The sequence below is a fragment of the Diadema antillarum genome, unplaced genomic scaffold (genome assembly GCF_040938485.1).
Source record: "Diadema antillarum isolate AM-2024a unplaced genomic scaffold, OU_Dant_1.0 seq00001849_RagTag, whole genome shotgun sequence".
Lineage (NCBI taxonomy): Eukaryota > Metazoa > Echinodermata > Echinoidea > Diadematoida > Diadematidae > Diadema > Diadema antillarum.
This window is the reverse complement of record NW_027272521.1, coordinates 884,655-904,442: the sequence shown is the minus strand read 5'-3', so window position 1 is coordinate 904,442 and position 19,788 is coordinate 884,655. Positions and strand designations below refer to the sequence as shown.

General features: G+C 37.7%; 1 protein-coding gene, 1 long non-coding RNA gene and 1 other non-coding gene across 3 annotated transcripts in view; 2 read left to right on the top strand and 1 right to left on the bottom strand.

Moving 5' to 3' along the window:
- Window positions 1-615: 615 nt before the first annotated feature.
- Trnas-aga (transfer RNA serine (anticodon AGA)) lies at window positions 616-691 on the top strand. The gene has a single exon. It is a non-coding gene; the product is annotated as a tRNA-Ser (tRNA).
- An 825-nt stretch (window positions 692-1,516) lies between these two features.
- LOC139712752 (uncharacterized) lies at window positions 1,517-4,810 on the bottom strand. The gene is made up of 3 exons (XR_011709597.1): window positions 4,491-4,810; window positions 2,052-2,149; window positions 1,517-1,608 (listed from the first exon to the last, which is right to left on the bottom strand). It is a non-coding gene; the product is annotated as an uncharacterized lncRNA (long non-coding RNA).
- Window positions 4,811-8,876: 4,066 nt separating this feature from the next.
- LOC139712726 (leucine-rich repeat-containing protein 9-like) overlaps window positions 8,877-19,788 on the top strand; it is a 34,783-nt gene continuing 23,871 nt past the window's right edge. The window contains 9 exon segments of the mRNA XM_071624524.1: window positions 8,877-8,965; window positions 12,583-12,760; window positions 13,463-13,684; window positions 14,341-14,481; window positions 15,748-15,811; window positions 16,359-16,429; window positions 16,912-17,094; window positions 17,909-18,064; window positions 18,831-19,024. Coding sequence (XP_071480625.1) covers window positions 12,662-12,760; window positions 13,463-13,684; window positions 14,341-14,481; window positions 15,748-15,811; window positions 16,359-16,429; window positions 16,912-17,094; window positions 17,909-18,064; window positions 18,831-19,024 — 1,130 coding nt within the window. The 5' untranslated portion in view covers window positions 8,877-8,965; window positions 12,583-12,661.

Sequence of the window (19,788 nt, the reverse complement as noted above, 5' to 3'; positions counted from 1 at the left end):
AATTTTGGCCGACCCCCCCCCCCCCTCCCTGTGAATCCTTAATCCACCAGTACTATAAACACATTCTGAGAATGTGTTTTAGTACATGTACTAGCAAATTCACAAGAGGGGTGGGGAAATTCGGCCAAAATTGTGTGTGGCTAAAATAATTGAAAAGAAAGGTCATCAGCAAAACTACGGGGTGGATGCAGACGAATTTTCATGTGATGACTAAAAAAAATGCAGCTAAAGGAAAAAAAAGACGGCGGAGAGGGGCCAAGGCTAATTTGACTCCCCCCCCCCCACCAAAAAACAAACAAACAAACAAACACCACTGTTTTACAGCACCTTTAAAGGACTCTTAATATTTTGTTTGTTAAAAACAAACTTCTCGAAGTAAAGAATTCCATATTGTAGGCGAAATGTAGACCGATACAGTGTATAAAGTGTACATCCCAAGCTATTAAAGAAAAAAAAAAGCAGATTATGAATATCATTTAAAGTAAGAATTTCAGTGTGTTTAATCATCTTTAGTTGAGTTGCAAATGACATGTACATATTTAATAAGAGCAGTAAACTTCGAAGCGCCCCCAAGCCCTTCTATACTTAATTATTCATGTGTAAAGGTAGCGCCAGGGCACTCCGGTGGTCTAGTGGTTATGACGCTGGTCTAGAAATCCAGAGGTCGTGGGTTCGAATCCTGCTTGGGCTGCCTGTAATTTTTTTTTTTTTCACAGCAGCCTACAAACTGCACACTGCAGTTGCGTGCATTACTACGGATGGAGACAAATGAATAATCTATTATTTTATTATACAATGTTTGACATCCTTATTGCAATCACTTTCTTTAATTGTAAATTTAGAGACATAATGAATTATTATTAAAAGAAATCATATTTCTGTATTTTGTTGTGAGTTTGCACGGGAACATACACGTATCATAATTTACAATTTTAGTTACATAAAGAACATCTTATAACAGAACTGTCTAGTGATGGTTGAATAATTATGTCAATTTGTTATAAGTCCTATCAGTTACATGGAGTGCATGTTCCCATGTTTATAAGAATCATACGTGACACATTCAAAGTGGGTTGAAGACAACAAAATAATAAATAAAAGAATAAAGGAGAATAGAACTTAATCTGATTACAGCATCATCTAAATATTGCCAATGTGCACTTAGAAATCTATCAAGATTTATCACAAAGTTATGATTACCACACAAAACCTTCAAGATTTATTATCATGAAATACATACCAATGAACACTTAAAAAAAATCTAACATTCCATATCCACATGAAACTTTCCTTGATATGAATGTCTCTCTGTAGTGTTATTAAAGTGTAGCAAAATTGTAATTACGACCTCAAAGAATGGAATGCATTGTTTTCACCTTCAATCTTAGGATCTCCTTTCATGTTTCCACTTTACAATCACATTTCACTGTAGATATACCGTCCTTATGTTGTCGCCCTTCATCCCAATTTCTCCCTTCTATCCTATCTGTAGATTGTCTTCTCTCCTAAGCCATTGTATTCACATTCCTTGATGATCAGCACGATGCTGTACTTTTTTCTTCTTCTCTGAAACAGTCCAGCTCTTCGCTACTGCATGGCATCAGTCATCTGAAAGAAAAGACAGAAATTAAGAACTTTCGATTAAAATCAAACATCATGATACAAGATACAACTTTCATTTTGAGGAAAAGAAATCAGCCAACTAAACTGTAGTTGAAATTATTTTGTTCTATTTATATTAAACATAAAACAAAACGGTATACAGGATCAAAGAATGTCAAAAAATACTGCTGTTCGTCTTTGATGCATATTCAAATTGTCTCGCCTTTTACATATTTTAATGATGCAAGATCTTATGTCTAGCACTTAGTAAGTCTCATGTAGAATTTAAATTATTATTCACATGAATAAATCTACATGTCCTTGTAAACAAGGCATTGCTCTGAAAAAGCTGAATATTACTAACTGCATTTGGGAAACAGTCTACGACAATCAAACTTGTTTATTATCAGAGACTTTAACATCTTAATTAGACCTAGACTCTACATTACCATTGTATTCACATCCGTTGGTGATGTACACGACCCTGTACTTTTCCTTTTCTTTTCTGAGACAGTCCAGTTCTTCGCTACTACATGGCACCAGTCATCTGAAAGAAAAGAAAGAAATTAAGAACTTTTGATTAAAATCAAACATCATGGTACAAGATACAACTTTAATTTTGAGAAGAAAAAAAAATCAGCCCACAAAACTGAAGTTGAAATTATTTTGCTCTATTTATATTAAACATAAAACAAAATTGTAGGCCTATGCAGGATCAAAGAATGTCAAAAAATGCTGCTGTTCGTATTTGATGCATATTCAAATTGTCTCGTTATTTACACATTTTACTGATGCAAGATTTTATGTTTAGCACTTAGTAAGTCTCATGCAGAAATTGAATTATCATTCACATGAATATAAATCTACATGTACACGTATTTGTAAACAAGGCATTGCATTGAAATAGCTGAATATTACTACATGTACCTGCATTTGGGAAACGGTCTATGACAATCAAACCTGTTTCTTATCAGAGACTGTAAACATCTTAATTAGACCTAGACTCTACATTATCATTCAGCTTTTAAAGGTATTAACCATTCACCTATAAAACACTAGCATTGTCATGTGCATCATATTTCTTTGATACTGCACATATTTTCATGAAGTCTGTGCAAGAATGCAAATGAAACACGTCTGCTGTTTGGTATTTATGAAAAAAAAAGAATCACTAACCCGGAAGTCCTTGGCCTTAGGAATAACACGTGGCGAGTTAGTAGGAATTGACGTTAAAATAGAATAAGAATAGATCTACTAAATAGGCCTTTGCCTCATGAATGTCTGGTCTAATTATAGACTAAGTGAAGTCTAGACCTTTCACTTTTAAGTTACCAGTGGTACACAGAATTTATATTATAGATCTAGACTACATCTAGATCTAGACATCTAATACTATTTGTAGATCTTGGCAACTTTGGTCTTTGTGACACGAAATTAACACGTCACGGATGATATTGCGGCGATATCCAACAGGATGACAGTACCACTATTACTGAATCAGTAAGTTGACATAGATAACTAACATCAACTTGTTAACGTACGTTAGAGATGGCACCATATACAATAACCGGTGACACTGACACTGACAGATCTAACGACTACGTTTAGACTAACGTTAAAGAGTTAGACTCGCCATCTCAGTAAGTTGGCCAAAGACAAAGTCAATACAGGGCTAAGTCAGTGTTTCTGTTATGTTAGGCCTAACAAACGTTAACGGTTACGCGGTTAGGTTAGGTTTACCAGGACTCAAGAGTCCAGGTTAAATCAGTCGAGGGACATTTCTTAGAAGTCCTTCGATTCCAAGAATAAAAAGGGTGAAAGAACAAAGGGAAAAAAGGAAAGAAGAAAGGACAAAAGATTATGTATGGCTGCTGTGGAAATCGACAGCGCTACTGTATCACTATCAATCATGCGTAAATATGTAAACGCCATTTGGTTGGGCCACATTCACAAGTTTTAGGGAAAAAAAGCCCCACCGCTGTGCTTCAAAGGTACTCCACTCGAACTAATGTTAGACATAATGTCACATATCTACACACAGTACGGTACTAGGGCTGAATTCACAAGTATACTATAACACTGCACTGTACAGGAAAGCCACCTAACCTGTAGAGTACTACTCGTAGTGTTTACAATGTAGGTACTGGTAGTATCACTAGACCACACACTGTCATGGATGACATCTACACCAACGCTGCACACTGGCACTGGTCCGACGGTCCCTGACCAGGAAAAATCACTGTTGGACACTGACCAGTAACTTTTTCAGGAATGGACCAGTAAAAATTGGGGGAAAAAATGGGTGGACTCTACCTACTATTACCACTAGTCTAGATGTAGATCTAGAGCTAGACTATAGACTCTGTGTTAATTTGACTTGGTCTTAGACTTCACTGTCTTCAGCTGATCTTAATTTTAGTAACTGGTATTACAAGTAAAGTCTTAACTTAGACTTAATAGTTAAACTTGAAAGTTAAAGTCTAACATGTCTAACTTTATTCTTTACTCTTCCTTTGAGTTTTACTTTTAGACTTTTTACTCTCTTTTTTTAGTTTAGTAGGCCTACTTTGTCAATCTCATGATTTCATTTTCAACTCAAGTCAAGGCATAGCCATGAGTGTCTTCGAGACTTTGACATCTTGCATGTCTTGCACACAGACGTTACGACTACAGTACTCATTAGTCTCAGAAGTAACGACATAAGTTGAAAAGAAACTATAAATAATATGATTTGGGATCTAATTTGAAATTGGATGGCGTTTACAGACTAGGCTTCATAAGCATCACGCGATTGAATACATGGGACTACACTCTACCGCAATTAATGGTTATGGTAGTCCAACTGAAACTGTTATTTTGAGCATGATTTTAATAGGATTATAGCTTACCATTCACTTCACTCGTGGACAGTGGGCTGGCTTAGGTCGTCATTCATCTTTCAGAAGGTTTGGTTCTCACTCTGAGATCTGGATTAGGGCCAAAATCTAATTCTAGGCCAGTAAGTTGAACAAAGCTCAAAATAATGCAACTGCGACAGTTCGTAAAACCCGCATTGCTCTTCACCCTAGCAATTCGGGTTCCACGAACCGGCGTATCTTTCCTGCGTCGGTTCGTGAAACCCCTTTTTCTCAATTTCTCGATATTTCGAGTACCGTCGTTTTTTTCTTTCTTTGATAAAATTAAGAATAATTAATTTTGTGATCTAAAATTTTGGGATTTGGTGGAGTTTTGAAAGCACTTTCATTTGGTACCAATATCTCGATTTTGAAAATTTTGACCAAAATCGAAATAGCGTCGGTTCGTGAAAACACCGACGAAATGACACCATAAAAAGTACTTATTTTATGCGACGGATCCATGCAAACATGCTGCTCTCATGATCTATCAATGTGTATATCTTTCCAACAAAGACTGTAAACCAAACGATGTACTAAAATATATTGAATAAACGTCGTTTGGGATATAATCATGAAGATCCAGGTAAAACAACGGCACATGAAATATCATAAAATATACATTCACTGCAAACATTCTGTCTTTCACCTCCCTTTCTCTATTTCTTCTCTTTCTCACCTTCTCATTTACAGCTTCTCTTCTTGTTCTTCTTATATAAGTACATATACTGCATTTATAACTTATGTATGCGTTACTTTACATTGTCATGGATGGATGTTGTAAACCCAACACTGAATGATTTGTGTGGAAACTTAATAAATGAAATGAAATGAAACAATTTTTTTTTTGATATCATTCTCCGGTTTTCCTCCTTCCTGTTTCGACTTCTCTCCCGTCCAAAACTCAAGGCAATTGTGAATTTTATTATGCACGATTTTTCTTTCCAGAATGCATTGATGGTTTCAGAGTCTTCTTTCCTCTTCGCCTATGTATGAAATGCAATTCCAAAACATAAAACAATAATGGTACCCTGAAAACAGTAAGACACAAAGTGCCACTGAATAAGTACTAAAAATGCAAAATAATCTAAATATTTATTGGCTCATCCGGGTTATAATCTTTTAAAATAAGGACAGTGATTTTTCATAACATTACAAGTTAGTGAACAAAAATGCGAAGAGGTGAGTTGATAAAGACCATTTTTGCGGAATATGAGCATACCCAGGTCATTTCCTTCTCCTCTCCTTTTCTCCTCCTCGAATTGTTTTGTTTCTTTCTCTTCTCCGTCAGGTATGTGACCCATAATTATGTAACGCACTATAATATCAATTGGCCTCCGCAATTATTCAAGACCACGCCCATCCATTATGTGTTCATTACCTTATATTATGCTGTTCTAGTCTATAATTAGCTGCTACCTTCATTTGCGTACTCTGTTGAACCCGTCACATCTCGCATCAATCCTATGTACTCACAACATTTGCACGCTCGTGCATGACTTTGTCACCAAAAAGGCACAATAAAGTTTGGTACTTTTTTATTGTTTGGTATATGTTCCATTTGAAGGCGATGAATGTATAGCCTGCGAGTATGATTGTCATGTTTTTAGCCGTTTTATTGAACTACTTTATTGTTAAAATGTTTTCAAATTTCAATTTCCATTTATTCTCATAATTCTAGGTTGAAATACATCAAATATATAATAGCAACATAAAATGATACAAGTCACGATATCCAGCTATAGGAAACATAATTGAATAATTATTGTCAGAACATACAGTTGTCAGTCTGCGAAAGTTGCAATCTGAGAATGAATGCTAAAGAAATATGATAGAACCTATACTTAAAAACAAGTTTGTTGAACGTAGGGCCTAGTTTTGAAATATGGAAAAAGGTTCCATCAGTAATTCTGTTGATCTAATAAAATGCCTTTATATTATCAATAATCGGCATCATTTTGCTTTCGTCATACACATGTGACAAAGGAAAACAATGATCATTCCGTATAAATAAACGTGGAAGTGCTCAACCCATTTTTTTTTTAAAAATGCAACAAGCATTGGGAAGGGGGAAGTATGAGCGATCGAGTATTGGGCTTTCGTGGCAAAGTTGTGTGTGTGTGTGTGTGTGTGTGTGTGTGTGTGTGTGTGTGTGTGTGTGTGTGTGTGTGTGTATGTGTGTGTGCGTGTGTGTGTGTGTGTTTGATATAGTGTATTTATTTGTGTTTCAAGTCTCGACATAATAATCTATTAAGAATTAACATTTTCACTCACATACAAAAGATACAACTGTGCTCCATATACATCTTTGCCCTATTAGAGACAATTAAGGACGAAAAAATTGAAATGAAATAGATATTCTGTTTATCCATACGCTTTTTATTTTCACGTTGTAGGCCCTATATGATAGGCTTCTCTTTTGGGGCAAAAAGATATTTGGTGTCAATAAATGAGTTATCTTTATACAATTCTCCTTCTTATTCTTTTAAACACTTTCCCATAGCAATCCAGTGAAACAAGAAGAGTGGTCAGGAACATAGATACGGTCATTAATGAGTCAATTATATGACATTTTGTTTCTTATTGATCTTGTTTGCAAGAATTGATACCACCCCATATAGGGCCTATGATTATAACTGAAATTTTTACTCTCGCATTAATGAAGAAAAGATAACACTGTTCTCCATAGACATCCTGTTAACTTGTTCCTGGACGACAGATAATACTTTAGTAGTCCGTACTCTTTTACGTGTAAATTTCACGTTAAAGCTTAAAGGCAGCCCTGTTCTAATTATATGCGGTTTGCAAAAATCCTCCCTTTTTTGTCTTTCCGCCAAAACTGACAGTATAGATAATGCAAAACAAATTTGTTTACTGACAGCGCTGACTGAAATGCGCTCAAAATCTGTAATGAATTAAATTGGAGGGTCAAGCTGTTTGATTTAAAACCCGATTCCAAACATGATTGTCTTCCATAAAACTCAATTAGGCCTATATCCCCATTCTAAATGTTTCCCTTGGCCTATTGTAATCCTCATAAACTTTCGGATTGCAATTCCTTCGTTGTTGTTATTGTCGTTGCTGTTGTTTACATCAGCTGTTGATATTTCCCCACAAACTAAGTTTAATGATGAGCCGTATATAACACAAGGCAAAAACGGGCGGATTAAAGGGGGTGAGGCGCCATTACAAAATTAAAGGGAGGGGCGCACGTGCCCCTCCCAATTTTTTTCCTTTTTATTTCTTTTTTTTAAAAACCAAAAATAAAGAGGGGCGCACGCCCCCCCCCCCCCGATCTGCCACTGGTAAATAACTTTTTATAATTCCCGTCAATTTGAAAACTCTTGCAGATCATGAAACCACGGGTTAATGAATAAAACGATACCTCGCGCGCGTGTGTCAATGTAGCGCTCATTCAAATTTACGCCAATAGCAAGCGGTTATGTTTTTCCGCTGAAGACCTTTTTTTTTTGTTTTTTTTTTGCTTGTCAGCTGAAGAAACCCGGAAGTTGAAGGGAAGAGATGAGCTGAGGACCTTTTTTTTTTTTGTTTTTTTTCTTGCTTGTTAGCTCATGAAACCCAGAAGTGCCCCCCCCCCACCACCACTTTTGAAAATGCTCCACCAGCCCTGTTTGTCTTATGTGCTGGTCCGTGTCTGTTTCTTTGATTTTGTTGTACTCTATTCCATATTTTTCCCTGCTTGCTATGTTATCTACTTATCTTGTGACTTACACTGTGTGTTTATGCATATTCATCGATTCATATTTGGGTTTTTTTTCCTGTTATCTCGTAAAGCTTCCTGGATGTCAGGAACAACTTCGGTTTTAAAAATATGCATTTCGTTTGAATTATACATTCAAGAACAAAATTTATGAACATTCATAGTGGATTATGGAAGAACTGACGTTATACTGGTAAATACCAAATAGGCCTAACATTTCCACAAAAGAGATCAACTTCAGTGTATCAGCTACCCAGGTCGTGTGTCGTAACTTGCTCTGTATCAAGTCATTTGATTGAGAGAATATTCCAAAGAAAAAAGAAAAGTAGCATTTTTTCCCACTTCGTAAGGTTTTCTTTTTTTGAATTTTATTTGTAACAATCAATCGACAACGCCATTTACTACTAGTACTCAGTAGTTGGCCGAGAACCACGACCACCAACAATAACAACAACAACGGAGGAGGCAAGCTTCACTCTGCTAGGTTACTGGATCACATGTGACTGCAATGAACCAATCAAAAACCGTCATTTGCAGTAATGGCGAACTCCATGGGTAATACTAGTATAGGTCTAACGTGTGTGTAGTGTACGGTGGTACACACACACGTACTCGGTCTACGTCTATGTCGTCGAGACGGATCGCTTTTTTGCGATTGATTATCATCATAATCTGATAATACTTGTTTTCATAAGTTGAGACTACCGGACATCCGACAGCTGCACAAATCGGACCTTGACTTTGAAAGGTATGAGAGTAAAATTGCATAGAAAGGAGCATTTACCCTACATAAAACAAGGCCGCCGGCCGAGCCAAAATAAGCCAGGCAAGATCGAGGAGCGAGCAATCAACCAAACCGTTCTTTCCTAATTCCAGCTAAGAGATCTAAAATTAATGGGATACATGTGTACCTTATTTGTCTAGACGACCCTTCTACTAGACCTAGGCCTACTGTGAAATTAATCGTAAAGTAAATTATAGGTTAAGTAAAAAATAAGTGTAGACCTCGGCACTGTTTGGGCAATTAAATTTTAATGGGAAAATGGCTGTGCTGATAAAGACCACCTGACCACAGTGCAGTGAAGTTAGAACAATAGAAGCCTAACGTTAATTAGCCCCCGGCCCCCTAAATAAAACCCAGGATTGCCATTTTTTTTGTGTCTGTCAACTAGTGTCAGATCCTGGCATGGGACTTTCCCCACAACATGGGGACTAAATGTTACTGTGAATACTACAACTTAACAACATAAATTACTTGTAACATTTTAGTGCCTTTGCAGGCTTTGCTTCGATCAAGGGACAAGAATGCTCCCCCTCCCTCTTTTGGCAATTGTGCACTTTACGGCCCTATAATTATCGATGCGAGATTTTACCCTAATCGAGCAGTGCGTGCGAATTTGAGTACCTATCAGGCACCGCGGGTTTGACAGCGTGTCTTCCGGCACTGTACTGTGTGCATGTGTGTGAGATTTCACGTTGGGATGCAGTGCCAGTGTGTATGAATGTGTCAACATGTGTGTGCGTGATGAAAGCACTTACGGACCCCACATGGTTGCTTTAACACCCTTCCCTGCTCGGCTTGACGTGATCGAGCGCGAGCGGACCCTACCTACGACAAACAGGGTGCTGTGCATTGGCACACAATGGAACGCAACGAGTGGTAAACTTTGATGCTTAGATAAATCTTATTAAGCAGGGGGATCACTAACTATACACAGCCCAGTCGCTGTACGTAGGTACGTCGCGACAGGGCTGTACTCGCGGGACCACCAACCACGAAGAGAGCTCAGTAATCGGATTACGATCGCTTTCAATTTTGATACGTAAGATCATTTTTGTCACCTCAAACTCATCTAATACAATCTCCAATAATAAGACTTGATATCTATGCTATCAGTATTCAAATTTACGTTATGAAACTTACCGAAATTGATGATTATATCCAGCATATCCAAACGGTACACTGTCTTTCACGCCAGGCCAATTTGAATACACATACGTATACGTGATGTGAATGCCCCTTAGAGCTGTATGCTATCGACCGTGCTGCTACACTCAAGCAGCGCACGCACGCATAATGGATCTCTCCGCAGCTAGCAGACGACGTTAGGCAGTAGGCCCTACGCAATACGATATAGGTTCTGTAATACAGTACGTTCTCACCGCATATGCCGCGCTCGCTTTGGAGCATGAAGGCGCCATTTTGAATTCTGCAACGATAAACGGTAAAAACGTCAACCGGACGGTCAAATTGCGCCAGAAATTGTCTTTTTTTTTTGTTCCACGGACTTACCGCAAGGGCTCTCTATGGACCCGGTGTGGTGAACAATTCTTCTGTAATATAAACATGCATTTAGTGTGAGTAACATATTCTTTGTAGAATAAAAGTATAAATTTTCATAAGTTTTTTTAGTTGTGTTGAGGTTCCTCACTTTGAAGCTATATGTCTCGCTTGTCAGACGCTGTATTCGCACGGCGTAATTACAGCGTCTGGTCGGGCTAGGGGATCACTAATTAACCTATTGCACAGGAAATATGTCCACTCGTGACGTTGGCGAAATCATTCTGTTAAATATAATTAAAAAACCCAAAATCTTATCCCGATTCGTCAGTCTGTTAGTGTTTATTTCGTCTACACTTTACCTTTTTTAACAAGCCCGACCAGACGCCGTGCGAAGTGTGTATAGCTATCGCTTTACGGGCAGCCACTACATGGACACACACAAACCTCGCCCGCATTGTTGGTTTGCGCGATTTGTGATGGGGTCGGATCGCGATGGATATGAAGGAGGCATATTATTCACATAACTGTTGTGGCGAGCTGGCGTAAGCTAGGATGTTCAAAAATGGAATCTATTGTATTGCAGACTATTGCCAACTTTCTCACACTTTGCGCCATGATCATGGCAATTTTCTGCGATGAAACATTGTATATGTAAAGCTCAATAATCCTGCCGCGGAGAGCAAAGGCACGCGAAATCGCGATCGCACAGTTCGATGTGATCATCCGCAGCAGAAATGCAGTGAGTGGGGCGGGCTTTTAGTGACCTTATCACTTGTCAAACGGCGTTCCATACAGCAAGAGAAGCTTGCCAGCTGCTCAGTGCGTGGTGGTTCATGGAATATCACCTTTGCATACGGCGAATGAGGTACCGATAATATAGGGCCGTAAAGTGCACAATTGCCGGCCTCTTTTTGGGAAAAAGAAAATGAATATATTCTAGTGGTTAGAACCATAGTCATGATAGTGAGAGTCTATTTGTTTGTTTGTTTTTAAACCACAACCTCGTCCACCATGTCTAGCAAACCTGGAAGATATTCACTGGTAGCTGAAACATACTGAAGGTGAAAATGGTTTATGAATACCAACCCCAGATTCCAAATGATAATCTAACATTAGTAACAACACTAGAAAATTAGCACTCTGAGCTGAGAGTGCAGACCTCCGCCAAACATGCTTTATTAACCACTGATCTTGTCCTTCCATAGAGATCAGTGATTTCCACTCATACAGGATGCTTGCTGAAAATAACCCACTTTCCCAATATTAAGCCTTTGTTACGTCATCAACCCTCAGCTGCGCGGCACACCTCGCCCTAGCAGAAACTAGAGCACGCACTTTGGTGTGTGTATGAAACCTCAAAAATGCGCAGCTTGAACTCCCAAGTTCGTTGACCCTACCTGCTAAAATATCAAAATCCTTCATAAAATCCATAAAAATTCCTGGATTACTACCAAAATTTAATCGTTTGTTCCCAGTGGCTTGTGTCATTCTCAACATTTCCTGCAAGTTTCATGCAAATCTGTTCACTATTTTTTTAGTTATTTTGCACATGTGTGGACAAACAAACAAACGGTAATGAAAACATAACCTCCTCCCTTGGCGGAGGTAATAAGTGACAGTTTGGTGTACATCAAGGTGTAACAGTGTATGCTTACAGTAACTACTTTATGGGGTAGGCATATGTCATTCATAATACACTGCATAATTGTGCAAGTGCAGTTGTAGCAGACATCAATCAGGTTGCCTATTGGTACAAATGTTAATAGTCTGATGCTACAGTATGTAAAACTTGTTGTCCAATCAACTGAAGTATTAGTTTAACTTGTACAATAGCAACATAACCTCTATAGATATTGTTTAGCAGATCAAACAGGGGACTTGTCAACACTATCCTGTCTACTCATTGTTAATTGGAATATAGTTGTATCAGACATAATGTAAAATTCTAGATAATGTATACTAATAATTTTTCACAACAGCAACAACAAATAACTCATTTATTTTTCTTCGACATAAATTTTGTTTACTGGGATACGGAGAATTTTCACATGTGATATTATGTTGTACATTGTATATCACAGATCGGATGGACTAGTTTCAACCATTAGTGGACAGAAAACATGTGCCAGCAACATAGGTGAGGGTGAACAAGAAGCAAGTATGTCAGATTCTGAGGAGAAAAGCCACCATCCAGTGGCTACGTCTACAGCAGAGCAACTGCTCCCTAACAAGAGGGATGATGACATTCTGAAAGAAGTGGTAAGGACTTGACTAAGATTATGATGATTGACTAAGAAGAGCCAGAATTAAAACAAAGCAAGAAGATGCATTTTAAAAATATGTTGAAGTACATTGCTTTGCAAATGTATGGCAATGAGTAGCCATAGATTGCTTGATCTGTGAGGAAATCAAGGCATATTCAGACTTTTTAGCTTCAGGGAATAAAGGTTATACTTTTTCAGTAGAGCAACCCTCATACAGTTGCTGTACATACCAAAAGTACCCATCTACAAAGTGATTAGTGCTTTTTATTGTATCAGTATTGATGTCCAACTCTGATCATCCAAAGTGACAAGTTGGTACACTGTATATGTTTTGTACATGCATACTGTATGTCAGCAAGTTATTGCAATATTGATTTAAATTTTTTGGTAGGTAAGGGTGCATGGCTGTAACTGATCTTTACCAAAAACGTTTATCAGTTAAATGTTGACTTCTGATTGCGAAGTGGTGAGGCAATTACATTTGTTTTTATTACTTCAAGAGACATGATTTTATCTTGATATGATGTAGGACATCTGAGTATTTGATCAGAATAAGCACAGATTTACCATGATAAAGCTATAGATGAATGGCAGGCAGGTAACGAGGCTCTTTTGCAGTGACTGATCTATTGTGCATCTGAATATCAGTGATGTTTTGATTTTTCGCTGTCTGTCTTTCAATCAAACAAACGTGCAGTGCATCGTGAATGGCGTGAAGTACAGCCGCCTGGCAAATGGTGGAGGAGCTCATCTGGACATTCTGGAGATGTTTTTCTCTGGTTACCCCCGCATGGTGGGTCTCCAATTCTTCCCCAACATCACCACACTAGTCATCATGGGCCAGGACATTACAGAGATGGAATATTTGCACCACTGCCCCAAGCTCACTGAGCTCTGGATCTCTGAGAGCAAGCTTGCTGTAAGCCATTTCTATCATTTAGACCTATATATCACATGATATTAAAAAAAAAAGAAAGGAAGAAAAAAACCCAAAGAACAAAAATTGCACTGATGTTATCAGGCATTTGAGTGTCAAAGCATCTGTCATAAATTCAAGCATGTTTATCATTTAGCAGGCTAACAGTAATATATTTATGAGTTAGCCATTGTACTTGACTCTGATTTGTGCAGTATTTGACGTATCTGGTGAACTAGTATTCAACTTAAAAAAGGTCAAGTGATTTCTGATTGGAAGGCAACAAGCAGTCCATTTTTTATGGTGGTAGTGGGTTTTGTGTATTAACTGTGAGCACTGCATTGGATGCCTCTTCCAGAAATCTCAAGCAAGTGGTAGTGACACACATTATCAAACATATGATCTGTGCAGTTATGTTGACCATATTTTGCCATCTTTGTAAGTCTTCCTATGTGGTCCCATTCTTAAAGAGAGAGATGAATAGGGTTGTATCATCTTATATGTTTTCTTTACATTTGATGAATGCCTTAAGGCATTTAAACACATATTGAGACACACAAAAAAACAAACCATTCTGTTGTGAAAACATGCAGGTATGTATCATACAACAGTTGACAATGCCCCTGAATTCCATGGTGTTCTTTTGTTTTGCTTTACAGCACATTGGAGATCTGAGCGCATGCAAGAAACTGAAAAAGCTCTATCTGTACTCCAACCAGATTGAGAGAATAGAGAATTTATCCCATCTGCAGCAGCTAGAGGTTCTCTGGCTTTCACACAATGTTATCACCAATATTGAAGTAAGTCTCTTTGTTACTAAGAGCTGTACGATGTATGTAGTCTTCTTAAGTCCTTGCAGAAGGAAAGTTGATTGAATCCTTCAGCATTTCTTCCACGAGCTTGCTTGACAGGGCAGCGGTACCATAACCCAGATAGTGTAGACTAGTCCCAAGGTTTCCCAGAATTCTTTTCCCATAGTCATGCTCTCTTTTATTACAGATATGGCATGAACTTTCTTGCTTTCAATCATTTTCATTCCGAATGATATGCTGTTCAGCCGACTAATATTTATCTATGAATACTGTATAATTTTGTAAGTGCGAACATACTTTTTTGATTGTTTGCATTTTGTATGTGAGACTTATCAATGTTCCATATATTCATGAAATGGCTTTTTTTGGCTTTTCCTTTTTCTTGCTCTTCTTCCTCTCTTCTTACTGCTATTGTTTTCATTATGATTGTGATAATGATTATGCTTTAAGGTAGTGTATTATGATATTATTTATTTATCTTTATTATTACTATTATTATTATTATTGTTATTATTATTATTATTATTATCATTATTAGTATTATTATTATTATTATTATTATTATTATTATTATTATTATTATTATTATTATTATTATTATTATTATTATTATTATTATTATTATTATTATTATCATTGTTATTGTTATTGTTGTTAGTAGTAGTAGTTGTAGCAGTAGTACCACTTTCTTTCAACTTATTAACCTGCTTACATTTGCTGTCCTATATGAATTCTTTCTTTGATTGTTTTTTGAGTTATCATATTTTTCATTCCTCTTCTTGGAGATGTATTTTCTCTTGATATACAGTTAACAACAAAATTATTCATACCCCTGGGAAATGTTTAGTTTTGAGCACATTTCTTACAAGTGAAGGATGGAGTGATGGTGACTGGGTGTTACAGCTCAACATTTCTATTGTTTTGCAAATGAGGTGAAACTGGAATTAATGTCAATTTACAGAGGACAAATAAAAGTAAAAAGTTAACACCTAATCACCATCAGTACATCCTTCACTTGTAAGAAATTTGCTCAGAACTAATAATTTCTCAGGGGTATGAATAACTTTGTTGTTAACTGTATATGTTGAAAATATACTCTAGCAGTCAATCGATCATGAATATCACATAAGTTAAAGCAAGCAATCGTATCATTGGAGCATCTTGAACACAGCCAGTGGTTACTGACATAGAGTGACAAGAATGGTAAAAGGAATGTTGTCATTGCATGTCATAACTGTTCCTTTCCTTTTAAAGGGTCTGACTGGGTTGTCTTCTCTCCTCGAGCTGAACCTGGCTTCCAACAAGATTGAAAAAATTGGTAAGAAATGCTCAAAGCACAGTGGTGTCTTGCAGTGGTATCGATCGTGAAAGTTCTCCATCGCCAAGAGATGTGCAGTATGAATGTCTGAAGGTGTGACTAAAGGAATTCTGTCTTGTAGGCATAGCTTCAAAACAATCTTGCTATAATAAAATAATTCTATAATTCATTCATTCATTCATTCATTCATTCAATATTTCATTGAACAATTTAGTTGTAAATATAATGTAGAATTAACTACTCCCACATTCATGTACAATGCACTTCCAATTCCAATTGAAACCCCCCAAAGATTTATATGTAAGCAGTAGTTGTGCATTTCAGCTTGTGCCTTGCATTTAAGTGAGTGGACCCTACATCATGTAGAAGAAAATGGCAAAGTCTGCATTCCCCAGACTGGTGAATGCAGTCTTTCTTTTTCTTTTTTCTTTTTTCTTTTTTTTGTTCTTTTTGCTTATAATGAATTCAAATCTGATTTTCTGTCAATGTATAATGCGGGAAGTACCGGCACATCATGATTTAGAAGATAATACAATTTCTCTTACAGGGCATGCACTGGATAGCCATTCTCAGCTTGAAAACCTCAATCTCTCTGGGAACAACATCTGCTCATTTAAGGTAAGAAATTACGAAGAGTATTTGTGACGTTTAAATTTCATTTATGCAGAGATTTGAGTTTATATCTTGGAAGTTATTGTGCTGTGCAAATATTTTGAGCTGCATAGGGTGGCTTCTACAGTGCACTCCCATATATAACAATAAAGGATTATAATAAAACTCGTTTCAACTAAGCAAATATCTAGGTCCCCAAATCATTATCTGTATACATTGTACGCATCTTTATACACTTCATTTGTTCGGCTGTGACAAAGTTTAGATATAGCCAGAGAAAACTGCCAGTCCTGTGGACTCTATTAATATAGGGGTTTCCTGGTAGATTTATGTGTGGTAGTTGGAAGTAGGTAGGCCCTTTTCAGGGCCACATACATATCCTAGAAAGAATACGGGCTGCACCTTTATGCCTTCTACCACTCAACTATGCTTGGTACACAGGGCATTGTGTATTGAGTGCCATTGCATGTGCTCTCCCAATATCACAGGACATAACCCACCTAGTGAGACTGCCGCGGCTCAAGAGCCTGGGGCTGAAGGACCCCCTCTACGCACCCAACCCTGTCTGCTACCTGTGCAACTACTCCACCCACGTCCTCTACCACCTGCCCTGGCTGGAGAGGCTGGATGCCTATGATGTCTCCAACAAGAGCCTGCGGGAAATGGCAGAGGTAGAGCCAAGCTGACAGGACATTTATTCAAATCAATAATTTCTTCCAACGAGTTGTTTTTATTGAAACTGATTGACAAATTGCCCTTCATTAACGTAAATACACACCGATTTTTCAGTGTTTTGGGGTAATAACCATGATGAAAATCATGGGCATACGTATACATACATCCCTCCTGATTATGTATGCCCATGATTTTTATCATGACTATTACTCAAAACACTGAATAATTGATGTGTATTTATGTGATGACAAGACATTTACTGGGATTTCCCCCCCCCCCCATTTTAGCATTCTAGGTGACTGTCTGAATGGAGACCACATCATGTGAAGTATGGATGTGTTTAAAGGGGTGTTGCTCTTTATCTGTTGAGTGTTAATGAGAATTTTATTTTTCTCGAAGACTTTGGTGAAGCATTGAGGACAGTGCTAGCTAGTCAAGAAAGATTGAATGATAGAACAATTATGTTAATATTTCAAATTTCTTAACTTGTTTTCTTTGTGATTATGGCTGTTATTGATAATGCTATCTTGAAAAATTAGAGCACTTTCATGACTTCTGGAGTTGCCACTTAATTTTATGGTATGTTGCGTCATAGCTGTAGATAATAGTCATTTTTTTTTATATGCTAAAGTAGTCATGCAGAAAAGATTGAGCCGCCTCTGAGGAAATGCAGTGAATTATACACTATTTTACATCAACATCAGTTATATGTCTGAAATCCTAAGGACAACACAATGTGAATGAGGAATTTCTAGTAAGTGGTGATCAGTTATTTCTCTTATGGTTTTCCTGTTTTTATTTGCCAATCAGGCTACAGTGATGAAGAAGAAGATGTACTATAACATGCGGGTCAAGACTATGAAAAGGAACATGTCGGACATCTTGCGCCAACTTCACAAGGAGAAGCGGCTGTTAACAAGGGGCACCAAAGACAGGCTTAAAGCCCTCAGCTTTGCTGTGAAAGAGGTCTGTATTGGAACCAATTATTTGTGTGTCTGCTCCAGAGAGCGTGTTTTGCACAGTGACGTGTCCATGAAGTCATCTACATTTCTTAGCTCCAAAATTCTGTGACCATTGTGTTCCATATGCTGCTACATGTACTTTGCAACGTGGAATTATAGGTACTCACTTTGTAATGAAATAAGCTGTCCATGACTTCTACAGGAACTGGGTCAAGTGTTCTTTTATCTTTATATTCTTCATATCCTTCTTTAATTGTGACATCTCAAAATTTTTATTTCAATCTGGAGGGGGGGGGGCACATAAATTAATTACAACTTTAATAATGGATAATCCTTAGATATATCATATGATTTTCTTCAACTTTTCACTGAGCATTTCACTATTCTGTCTACATTCCCGTAATCCATATTTGTGTTTGGTATAACATCATCTGTAAGAGTATACCATTAAGGCCCTGTCACACCAGACCGTATCAAATCATTCCCAGAGCATTTGCAAAACAATAATTACAATTACCTTTCTAGTTACCATGAGGGCACTTTAATTGCTTGTTTGGTGTAAGCAGTCGTGTTAAAATGATACACATCAATTGTTTTTTTCTTCCACCATGTTTGATGCTTAGGTGTAACAGATTAGGGCTTGGGCAGCATTCGGTGTGCCGGAGCCTTATCCCTATTTGTTTTCGAGTGAGTCTCGAGACATTTATGCAGAGTTTATGGTATGTTCATCATGTATGTTTAACGGAATAGTAATAAAATTCCTTTTTCAGCTGGAGAGAGAGATAGAGACCAGGGCACCCCTGAGGAGGAGTAGCCACCTTGGGGATGATGAGGATGAACAGCATGGCAGCGGGACAGAGAGCGATGTGCAAGAGGAGGACCACACCACTGTAGAAGCTGACAGGAGAGCCAAGCTGGCCCTGCTCCAGAAGAGATATGACACCTGCTGTGGACTGTTTGAACAGTGAGTGTCCTTGAGGGGGGGGGGGGGGGGGGGGGATGTTGGGGTGGGGGTGGGGAGGGGAGGAGTAGCCATTTACTTCTTGTATACTGCTGTGTTTTCACCCTCTTTGTACATATTGGGGTAACAATGGGGGTAACAGGACCCTGTATATCAAAAATCATGAATTTTCAGAGGAGAGAAAAAAATTCATTTTCACAACTTTTTTGCATGACAGTGTTATTGTCAATAGTAGAGGCTACTATGTAATCCCGTGAGATTTTTGTGCCAAAATTGATTTTACTAGCTAACTTTGTCAATTTGGGGGTGCTGAATCCAAAAAACTTTGGTTCCATTTTTTCCAACCACGTCTTCAGCCGCCATTTTGAATTTCAAAATGGCCGCCATAGCAAACTGTATTTTGACCCATATTTCATAAAGTGAGCATTGTAGAAGCTTCAAATTTGGTGCAAAATGCATGAGTGTGATGTCAGACACTCTGGTATATCTTTTTCTGATATTGTGGATTGTTTTGATACAATTTGTGGGCTGCCATCTTGAATTTCAAAATGGCCGCCATAGCAAACTGTAATTTGACCCATATCTGTAACAGTGAGCATTGTAGAAGCTTCAAATTTCGTGCAAAATGCATCGTTGTGATGTCAGACACTCTGATATATCTTTTTCTGATATTGTGGATTGTTTTGTACAGTTTGTAGGCTGCCATCTTGAAATTCAAAATGGCCGCCATAACGTTTTTACCCATATCTCAGGTTGCAATTATTGTA